The sequence below is a fragment of the Panulirus ornatus genome, chromosome 68 (assembly GCF_036320965.1).
Source record: "Panulirus ornatus isolate Po-2019 chromosome 68, ASM3632096v1, whole genome shotgun sequence".
NCBI classification, from domain to species: domain Eukaryota; kingdom Metazoa; phylum Arthropoda; class Malacostraca; order Decapoda; family Palinuridae; genus Panulirus; species Panulirus ornatus.
Genome location: NC_092291.1, coordinates 2,776,272 through 2,788,099, shown reverse-complemented (window position 1 = coordinate 2,788,099; position 11,828 = coordinate 2,776,272). Strand labels below are relative to the sequence as shown.

The window sequence follows — 11,828 nt, the reverse complement described above, 5'->3', positions numbered from 1 at the left end:
CTCACATTTAGCATTTATCACTGCCCATAATCATTGCAAGCTTCTTATTCATTAGGTAAAGCATTCCTTTATTCAAAGGAAGTGAAATAACTTCTCCTTTTCATCTACTGATAGATCCGCATGGTCTTTAGCTCAGAGCATCATGAACATCTTCTGTTCTTCCACCTTTCCTTCACTTTTCTGTTCTGACTAATATAGTTGTCTCAGTAGACAAAGCAACTCTCTTTGGTTCTGTTTCTTCTTTAAGTCTCCCTTGGATGATTCTAACATTTCCTAACCCCCTGATGTTCCTCTTACTAATCCTATATCCCTTCCCATAATCTCTTTTCAAACTGTTTGAAAAGTACTTCCCTCCCTGGACACAAACAAGGCATATGATCCTGATGACATCCATGTCCATGTACTGAAAGAGTGTGTCTCTGAATTTGTACCTGTATTTGCTCACCTGTTATGTTTCTGTATGAAATCTAGAGCTTTGTATTCTTGGAAGCATGCGCTGGTACATCCCATCCCTAAGATGGGTGACTGTTTTAACCCCTCTAATTATCGTCGTGTTGCTTTGACACCTACTATCTCCAAAGTCTTTGAATCCCTCCCTCAGTCCCATATCCTTAGATTTCTTGAATCTCACAATTTTCTCTTTGATCACCTAGTGTGGATTCTGTAAGGCGAGATCCACTGGTGATATTCTTTCCTATCTTATTAATTTATTTATTTTATTTTATTATACTTTGTCGCTGTCTCCTGCGTTTGCGAGGTAGCGCAAGGAAACAGACGAAAGAAATGGCCCAACCCCCCCCCGTACACATGTATATACATACGTCCACACACGCAAATATACATACCTACACAGCTTTCCATGGTTTACCCCAGACGCTTCACATGCCTTGATTCAATCCACTGACAGCACGTCAACCCCGGTATACCACATCGCTCCAATTCACTCTATTCCTTGCCCTCCTTTCACCCTCCTGCATGTTCAGGCCCCGATCACACAAAATCTTTTTCACTCCATCTTTCCACCTCCAATTTGGTCTCCCTCTTCTCCTCGTTCCCTCCACCTCTGACACATATATCCTTTTGGTCAATCTTTCCTCACTCATTCTCTCCATGTGCCCAAACCACTTCAAAACACCGTCTTCTGCTCTCTCAACCACGCTCTTTTTATTTCCACACATCTCTCTTACCCTTACGTTACTCACTCGATCAAACCACCTCACACCACACATTGTCCTCAAACATCTCATTTCCAGCACATCCATCCTCCTGCGCACAACTCATTCCATAGCCCACGCCTCGCAACCATACAACATTGTTGGAACCACTATTCCTTCAAACATACCCATTTTTGCTTTCCGAGATAATGTTCTCGACTTCCACACATTCTTCAAGGCCCCCAGAATTTTCGCCCCCTCCCCCACCCTATGCTCCACTTCCGCTTCCATGGTTCCATCCGCTGCCAGATCCACTCCCAGATATCTAAAACACTTCACTTCCTCCAGTTTTTCTCCATTCAAACTCACCTCCCAATTGACTTGACCCTCAACCCTACTGTACCTAATAACCTTGCTCTTATTCACATTTACTCTTAACTTTCTTCTTCCACACACTTTACCAAACTCAGTCACCAGCTTCTGCAGTTTCTCACATGAATCAGCCACCAGCGCTGTATCATCAGCGAACAACAACTGACTCACTTCCCAAGCTCTCTCATCCCCAACAGACTTCATACTTGCCCCTCTTTCCAAAACTCTTGCATTTACCTCCCTAACAACCCCATCCATAAACAAATTAAACAATGTCTGGTCATAATCCCTGAAAGATTTTGGGAATCCAATGCAGTTTTCCTTGATAAAAGCTTTTGACAAGGTTTGGCACTGGAGTCTCGTCTCTAAGCATCCTTCTTATGGCTTCCCTCATTCATGTCTTGCTTCCTCTCTGGCTGATCTATCTCCATGTTTGTTGATGGATCAGCCTCTATCCCCCTTGCTCCATTACAAAGTTTTTTCCTTCTGTGAAAGACACAAATACTGCACTGGACTCATTCAGAAAGCCACTAAAAAGGGGATTTCATTTGTTGCATATGATTTCAGACCTTATTTGTTGGCATGTATAGATGATGTCACATATCTTGTCTGAGTTGATTTGGTTGTTAATATGCTCTGCTCTGTTGAGCTTAACAGGGTGATATTAGTTCTTTTATCATTCTGTCATTTCCTTCTCTGGCAGTTTGCTTCTGTCTCAGTTTGGCCTTATGTATGAATCTAAGAAAATGGCATGCAACAGTGATTGTCATGAGGTTTATGCTTCATAGTCTGTGATATGTGGTTGTCCCCATAGTATTCATTCAAGCAACACCATAATTCTAATCATGATTTGTACAATTTTGGGTGTCAAAAATTGGGTGTCCATAGGAACTGACACAACTTTAGAGGGCGAGTCAAAAATGCTATAAATAAAGAACTGAGTCAGGTATGGATATAGATTGGAAGTTCACTGTGAAAAGTTTGGTTGAAAGTGGAGGCCAGGAAACCTCATATACAGATTCAAATGGAGAGAGATATTGATTCTAGTAAAAAAGGAGGAGGAGAATGGAAGAATATGGTAGATACTGAGAATAGAGCAGGAAAAGACCTAAAAGATAGAGGCCAGGGAACCATTACAGGCTTGCCTGTGTATCTGGAGAGAGGTGAGAGGTACGAAACAGGGAAAAGCAAGGAATTCACAAGATGTCTAGAATCTGTAAATACTGTGTGAAGGGAATTTGTATGTATGGCAGGACTGATATACTGAGGAAAGTATAATTTTCACCACTCCAAAAAATGTATGTGCTTGATTAATAAAGACAAATACATATAGAGTTTGGAAAAACTCTCCCTTCTCCAACTACCATTGAGCACTTATCACTGCCTGTAATCACTGCATGCATGTTAACTGTGAGGCAAAGCATTCTTTTATCCAAAGAAAATGCATCTTCCTGGTCTTTGGCTGAAGACATCTCTAACAACTTCTGTTGCTCTACCTTTTTTGGCTGAAGACGTCTCTAACAACTTCTGTTGCTCTGCCTTTCCTTCACTTTTCCATTCTGATTGTACCATATCTGTCTATCCCACTGACACAGCAACTCTCTTTGGTTCCTACTTTTCCTCAAACACTACCTTGGATGACTCCAACATTCTCTCACCTATGATGCTCCTCTTACAACCTATACAGAATAAGCAGGACTTGAGAATTGCGTGATGGAGTTGTAATAGATACTGTATGTAATAGATACTTTTATAACAACTAAACTCCTAAACAAGAATTTTCAATACACTTACTCAAGACACTCTGGTTCTTCTAGAAGCACAACTTTAAAGCTTCTATAGCATTCTCTCATACAATTTTTTTTTCTTCTGTTTAAGCTTTCAATTATTTAATTTTGAAAATATCTTGCAGGATGGGTTTTTGTTGGTGATGGAGGTTAATGTATGCTCACAGGATGGAAATGTCAACCTCTATTTTGTTCTGGAAGTGGGACTGACAGAACAAACATGTTCTACTTGCCTCATCTGCACTTTCCAGGTAGGGATATTAAAGTAAGATCGAAGCACTACACCTTCAGTCAGCAGATTGCTGTATTTTGTCTTTCTGTTCAGTGGATCTGGGATTATAGTGCAGAAGGGCTAATGCAGGGGATGAGTACTTGGAAGAGGGAAACAAATTGAAAAACATATTGTTTTTTATCATTGTAGACTTTACTGCACATATCAAAAGAATTTGAGGAGCTGTTTTGTCATAGGGTGATATTGCATCTTTTTGTAATTCATACTTCTCATTATTGTGTCACTAATAATTGTGAGTATATCCAGGAATGTAATTATATTATATAGTAAACATGATACGTTGGGCACTGGAGGGGTTGCATATTGGCTTCCTGTCTGCAGTTTATGGGTTGGTAGGTAAGTGGATGGAATTAATTAAGCTGTAGAGAAAACAATTAGGATCAAAGTGTAGAACAAAGGAGACCATCAAGTGCTTTGCATTTGATATTGATTTGGATGTGATATATCTGAGTATGAATAACTGATACAGTAGCACAATATTTGGCCCACCTATTCAATGCAGCTACCAAAAAACAAACTACAGGAAATAAAGCTCCAAGACTTCATTGTAGATGATTTCTCATCCCAAGGTTATGCAGTCTCACACTTCATCATCATCTCTGGCCAAGCCAGCAAAAACCACATTACACAGGGACACAGAAAGAAGTATAACCCAGTTTCTCCTCAAAATACACTCCTCATAAAGCAAAGAAACCATCTCAGACAAAACTGCACACCATCGTCAGAAATAAGAGAATAAGCCCAAACTCGCTGAGCTTATTACTGGAAAAACAAGATGACAGCTGATATTCCCTCCCTGATGCTTATTAAAGAAGCGCTCCTGGCCCATTCCAAGGAATTCTCTTCATCCGAAGAGCACTCAAAAATACTCATGAGACACTGGTCAAAAGTGAGCCATATAACAACCTCACCTTACAAGAAAGTCTTGATAAACTTTCATAAAATCCATCCAGAAGCAACTGGCCACCAAGTTTTTACTCTCACTTAAAGAGCTTTCCTGCCTCAAGCCATGAAGTCATATCAAACTTTCACATAACACTGGCCATTTTCATTCCAAGTACTTAGAGATATTTTCAACCACTCCTGGCTACACAACAAAATCTCTAATATCTGGAAGCTTGCCAACATCAAGCCAATCCTAAAACCCTCCAAACTATCTCTCTTCCTCCTTTTACTGCCCAATATTACTTCTGTTCTCAGTATCCAAATCCACTGAAAAAGTGATCCATACCAGAATCAAACAAAACATCCTACTTTCCGATACAGCTTGGCTTCAAACCTAAAAAGTCTTATCACTACACTCCACACTGCACTTACACAACATAATCCGGGAGAAATTCATCCAACCACAATTCCCCTTCTGCATGGTACTAGTGGCAACAAGCATAACCATGGCATTCTGCACTGTCCCCTGACATACCCTCATACAACAGTTACTTAACACTTCTCCCACAACAATGACAAAAAGTGGTAGGCCATTTCATAGCAGGCACCCTGACAGAATCATTCACAAAGGTTTTATCTCTAAATCATTTAAACTTTACGGTGGAGTTCCCAAGGAGCAGCTCTTTCTCCAGGTCTCTTCGGTCTCTTCCAATGCAATACACAATGAGCACATACAACATATGCTAGATATATTCATCTAACCACAACTCTTGTTCTACACAGATTTTGTGGCAAGAAACATCCAAACCATTCTCCATTGTCTTCTATTACAAAAGTACTTAACACCATCCTCCACAACAATGACAGAAAGTGGTTGGTTTTTTGACAGCTTGCACCATAACAGAACTACTCTGTGGTTTCATTTCTAAAACTCTTAAGATCTACAGTGTAGTTTCCCTAGGAGCAGTTCTTTTGCATCTCTCGTTAATCTTCTCCGAAAGTACTTCCCATATCCTCAAGAAACCTCAACATGAAGGACCAATTGTGTTTAGAAGACCTCACAATCACTTCCAGCACCCTAATACCACTGGTGGAAGAAACTTGCAACACAACATTACAGAAATTGAACAGTGAATCACTAAAAGCAGAATATCTGTAGTTTATAGAAGAGTGAAGTCACTCTTTGAACCTCAGACAGACGAGAAATCAGCTCACACCCTCCAGCCTTAATGATATATGTGTGGAAAGAATGTTAACTTAGCAAAAATGGGTATGCATGAAGGAATAGTAGTTCCAGCAATATTATATGGTTGCGAGGCATGGGCTGTACTTAGGGTTGTGTAGAGGAGGATGGATGTGGCGAGAATGGAATGTGGTGGAAGGTGGTTTGATTGAATAAGTAATGAAAGGGTAAGAGAGATTATGGTAATAAAAAGAGTGTAGTTGAGAGTGCAGAAAAGGGTGTGTTGAAATGTTTTGCACATATGGAGTGAATAAATGAGGAAAGGTTGACAAAGAGGAGATATAAGTCAGAAGTGGAGGTGAAGGTGAAGATTTGTAGAGGCTTTAAAAAGAGACGAGAGAATGTTGGGGAGAAGAGAGTGGTGAGAGTAAGTGAGCTTGGAAAGGAGACTTTAGTGAGGAAGTACCCGGAGAGATTGAGTATAGAATGGCAAAAGATGAGGGCATATGATGTGAGGGGAGTGGTTGAGGAATGGGATGTATTTAGGGAAGCATTGATGGCATGTGCAAAAGATGCATGTGGCATGAGAAAGGTGGAAGGTGGGCATATTAGAAAGGGTAGTGAGTGGTTGGATGAAGAAGTAAAGTTGTTAATGAAATAAAAGAGATGTTTAGATGATAAAAGAAAGGAGTGCAGATGACTGGGAGCTGTACAAAAGAAAATGGTGGAGGTCAAGAGGAAGGTGTAAGGGTTGAAAAAGAGGGCAGATGAGTGTCCGTTTAGCCCCCCTCTCCCGTCCCCTTTAGTCTCCTTCTATGACACGTGAGGAATGTGTGGGAAGTATTTTTTCTCCCCTATCCTCAGGGATATGTATATGAATATGTACATATGTGTATATGTATATGTCTGTATGTATATGCTGATATGTATATGTATGTATGTGTGCGTGTAGAGGCATTTATGTTTATATATGTATATACGAGTGGATGGGCCATTTTTCATGTTTCCTGGTGCTACTTTACTGATACAGAAAACAGCGTTTAAGTATAATAAATGAATATGAATATATGTTTATTTCTATTTATTATACTTAATCGCCTTTTCCCATGTCAGTGGGGTAGTGCAAGGAAACAGACAAAGAATGGCCCAACTGCTCATCTGCATATATACATACATAAATGCCTATACACACAAAAATACATGCACAAACATTTCAGTGTATACATACATATACAAAGACTGGTAAAAGTGTGTGAAAGAAGAAAGTTGAGAGTAAATGTGAATAAGAGCAAGGTTATTAGGTAGAGTAGGGTTAAGGGTCAAGTCAATTGGGAGGTAAGTTTGAATGGAGAAAAACTGGAGGAAGTGAAGTGTTTTAGATATCTGGGAGTGAATTTGGCAGCGGATGGAACCATGGAAGCGGAAGTGAATCATAGGGTGGGGGAGGGGGCGAAAATTCTGGGAGCCTTGAAGAATGTGTGGAAGTCGAGAACATTATCTCGGAAAGCAAAAATGGGTATGTTTGAAGGAATAGTGGTTCCAACATTGTTGTATGGTTGCGAGGCGAGGGCTATGGATAGAGTTGTGCGCAGGAGGGTGGATGTGCTGGAAATGAGATGTTTGAGGACAATGTGTGGTGTGAGGGGGTTTGATCGAGTAAGTAATGTAAGGGTAAGAGAGATGTGTGGTAATAAAAAGAGTGTGGTTGAGAGAGCAGAGGAGGGTGTTTTGAAATGTTTTGGTCACATGGAGAGAATGAGTGAGGAAAGATTGACCAGGAGGATATACATGTCAGAGATGGAGGGAACGAGGAGAAGTGGAAGACCAAATTGGAGGTGGAAAGATGGAGTGAAAAAGATTTTGAGTGATCGGGGCCTGAACATGCAGGAGGGTGAAAGGCGTGCAAGGAATAGAGTGAATTGGAATGATGTGGTATACCGGGGTCGACGTGCTGTCAATGGATTGAACCAGGGCATGCGAAGCATCAGGGGTAAACCATGGAAAGTTGTGTGGGGCCTGGATGTGGAAAGGGAGCTGTGGTTTCGGTGCATTATTACATGACAGCTGGAGACTGAGTGTGAACAAATGGGGCCTTTGTTGCCTTTTCCTAGCGCTACCTCGCACACATGAGGGGGGAGGGATTTGTTATTTCATGTGTGACGAGGTGGCGATGGGAATGAATAAAGGCAGACAGTATGAATTGTGTACATGTGTATATATGTATATGTCTGTCTGTGTATATATATGTATACGTTGAGATGTATACGTATGTATATTTGCGTGTGTGGACGTGTATGTATATACATGTGTATGTGGGTGGGTTGGGCCATTCTTTCGTCTGTTTCCTTGCGCTACCTCGCTAATGCGGGAGACAGCGACAAAGCAAAAAAAAATATATATATATATGTATTAAGATAGAGATGCTCTGTGGAAGGTATTAAGAATATATGGTGTGGGAGGAAAGTTGTTAGAAGCAGTGAAAAGTTTTTATCGAGGATGTAAGGCATGTGTACGTGTAGGAAGAGAGGAAAGTGATTGGTTCTCAGTGAATGTAGGTTTGCGGCAGGGGTGTGTGATGTCTCCATGGTTGTTTAATTTGTTTATGGATGGGGTTGTTAGGGAGGTAAATGCAAGAGTTTTGGAAAGAGGGGCAAGTATGAAGTCTGTTGTGGATGAGAGAGCTTGGGAAGTGAGTCAGTTGTTGTTCGCTGATGATACAGCGCTGGTGGCTGATTCATGTGAGAAACTGCAGAAGCTGGTGACTGAGTTTGGTAAAGTGTGTGGAAGAAGAAAGTTAAGAGTAAATGTGAATAAGAGCAAGGTTTTTAGGTACAGTAGGGTTGAGGGTCAAGTCAATTGGGAGGTGAGTTTGAATGGAGAAAAACTGGAGGAAGTGAAGTGTTTTAGATATCTGGGAGTGGATCTGGCAGCGGATGGAACCATGGAAGCGGAAGTGGATCATAGGGTGGGGGACGGGGCGAAAATTCTGGGGGCCTTGAAGAATGTGTGGAAGTCGAGAACATTATCTCGGAAAGCAAAAATGTGTATGTTTGAAGGAATAGTGGTTCCAACAATGTTGTATGGTTGCGAGGCGTGGGCTATGGATAGAGTGGTGCGCAGGAGGATGGATGTGCTGGAAATGAGATGTTTGAGGACAATGTGTGGTGTGAGGTGGTTTGATCGAGTAAGTAACGTAAGGGTAAGAGAGATGTGTGGAAATAAAAAGAGCGTGGTTGAGAGAGCACAAGAGGGTGTTTTGAAATGGTTTGGGCACATGGAGAGAATGAGTGAGGAAAGATTGACCAAGAGGATATATGTGTCGGAGGTGGAGGGAACGAGAGAAGAGGGAGGCCAAATTGGAGGTGGAAAGATGGAGTGAAAAAGATTTTGTGTGATCGGGGCCTGAACATGCAGGAGGGTGAAAGGAGGGCAAGGAATAGAGTGAATTGGAGTGATGTGGTATACCGGGGTTGACGTGCTGTCAGTGGATTGAATCAAGGCATGTGAAGCGTCTGGGGTAAACCATGGAAAGCTGTGTAGGTATGTATATTTGCGTGTGTGGACGTATGTATATACATGTGTATGGGGGGGGTTGGGCCATTTCTTTCGTCTGTTTCCTTGCGCTACCTCGCAAACGCGGGAGACAGCGACAAAGTATAATAAAAAAAAATAATGTATTAAGAATATATGGTGTGGGAGGCAAGTTGTTAGAAGCAGTGAAAAGTTTTTATCGAGGATGTAAGGCATGTTTATGTGTAGGAAGAGAGGAAAGTGATTGGTTCTCAGTGAATGTAGGTTTGCGGCAGGGGTGCGTGATGTCTCCATGGCTGTTTAATTTCTTTATGGATGGGGTTGTTAGCGAGGTGAATGCAAGAGTTTTGGAAAGAGGGGCAAGTATGCAGTCTGTTGTGGATGAGAGAGCTTGGGAAGTGAGTCAGTTGTTGTTCGCTGATGATACAGCACTGGTGGCTGATTCATTTGAGAAACTGCGGAAGTTGGTGAGTGAGTTTGGTAAAGTGTGTGAAAGAAGAAAGTTGAAAGGAAATGTGAATAAGAGCAAGGTTATTAGATACAGTAGGGTTGAGGGTCAAGTCAATTGGGAGGTAAGTTTGAATGGAGAAAAACTGGAGGAAGTGAAGTGTTTAGACATCTGAGAGTGGATTTGGCAGCGGATGGAACCATGGAAGCGGAAGTGAATCATAGGGTGGGGGAGGGGGCGAAAATTCTGGGAGCCATGAAGAATGTGTGGAAGTCAAGAACATTATCTCTGAAAGCTAAAATGGGTATGTTTGAAGGAATAGTGGTTCCAACAATGTTGTATGGTTGCGAGGCATGGGCTATGGATAGAGTTGTGCAGAGGAGGGTGGATGTGCTGGAAATGAGATGTTTGAGGACAATATGTGGTGTGAGGTGGTTTGATCGAGTAAGTAATGTAAGGGTAAGAGAGATGTGTGGGTAATAAGAAAAGTGTGGTTGAGAGAGCAGAAGAGGGTGTTTTGAAATGGTTTGGTCACATGGAGAGAATGAGTGAGGAAAGATTGACCAAGAAGATATATGTGTCAGAGGTGGAGGGAACGAGGAGAAGTGGAAGACCAAATTGGAGGTGGAAAGATGGAGTGAAAAAGATTTTGAGTGATCGGGGCCTGAACATGCAGGAGGGTGAAAGGCGTGCAAGGAATAGAGTGAATTGGAATGATGTGGTATACTGGAAAGATGGAGTGAAAAAGATTTTGAGTGATCGGGGCCTGAACATGCAGGAGGGTGAAAGGAGGGCAAGGAATAGAGTGAATTGCATCGATGTGGTATACCGGGGTTGACGTGCTGTGAGTGGATTGAATCAGGGCATGTGAAGTGTCTGGGGTAAACCATGGAAAGCTGTGTAGGTATGTATATTTGCGTGTGTGGACGTATGTATATACATGTGTATGGGGGTGGGTTGGGCCATTTCTTTCATCTGTTTCCTTGCGCTACCTCGCAAACGCGGGAGACGGCGACAAAGCAAAAAAAAAGAAAAAAAAATATATATATATATATATATATATATATATATATATATATATATATATATATATATATATATATAATTTACCAGGAATACTCAACAAACTTATACCTCTGTAATTTGAGCATTCACTCTTATCCCCTTTGCCTTTGTACAATGGCACTATGCACGCATTCCGCCAATCCTCTGGCACCTCACCATGAGTCTTACATACATTAAATAACCTTACCAACCAGTCAACAATACAGTCACCCCCTTTTTTAATAAATTCCACTGCAATACCATCCAAACCTGCTGCCTTGCCGGCTTTCATCTTCCGCAAAGCTTTCACTACCTCTTCTCTGTTTACCAAATCATTTTCCCTAACCCTCTCACTTTGCACACCACCTCGACCAAAACACCCTATATCTGCCACTCTATCATCAAACACATTCAACAAACCCTCAAAATACTCACTCCATCTCCTTCTCACATCACCACTACTTGTTATCACCTCCCCATTTGCGCCCTTCACTGAAGTTCCCATTTGCTCCCTTGTCTTACGCACTTTATTTACCTCCTTCCAGAACATCTTTTTATTCTCCCTAAAATTTAATGATACTCTCTCACCCCAACTCTCATTTGCCCTTTTTTTCACCTCTTGCACCTTTCTCTTGACCTCCTGTCTCTTTCTTTTATACATCTCCCACTCAATTGCATTTTCTCCCTGCAAAAGTCGTCCAAATGTCTCTCTCTTCTCTTTCACTAATACTCTTACTTCTTCATCCCACCACTCACTACCCTTTCTAATCAACCCACCTCCCACTCTTCTCATGCCACAAGCATCTTTTGCGCAATCCATCACTGATTCCCTAAATACATCCCATTCCTCCCCCACTCCCCTTGCTTCCATTGTTCTCACCTTTTTCCATTCTGTACTCAGTCTCTCCTGGTACTTCCTCACACAGGTCTCCTTCTCAAGCTCACTTACTCTCACCACCCTCTTCACCCCAACATTCACTCTTCTTTTCTGAAAACCCATACAAATCTTCACCTTAGCCTCCACAAGATAATGATCAGACATCCCTCCAGTTGCACCTCTCAGCACATTAACATCCAAAAGTCTCTCTTTCGCACGCCTGTCAATTAACACGTAATCCAATAACGCTCTCTG

The 11,828-nt window shown here is 41.7% G+C and overlaps 1 protein-coding gene across 9 annotated transcripts in view; it reads left to right on the top strand.

The window, feature by feature from the left end:
* The first annotated feature begins 3,442 nt into the window (after positions 1 to 3,442).
* LOC139747272 (DNA topoisomerase 2-binding protein 1-like) overlaps positions 3,443 to 11,828 on the top strand; it is a 688,948-nt gene continuing 680,562 nt past the window's right edge. For all 9 annotated transcript variants that reach the window (XM_071659369.1, XM_071659371.1, XM_071659377.1 and 6 more), the window contains exon 1: positions 3,443 to 3,564. In XM_071659369.1, the coding sequence (XP_071515470.1) occupies positions 3,457 to 3,564 (108 nt within the window). In that variant the 5' untranslated portion in view covers positions 3,443 to 3,456. The remainder of the gene's footprint in view (positions 3,565 to 11,828) is intronic.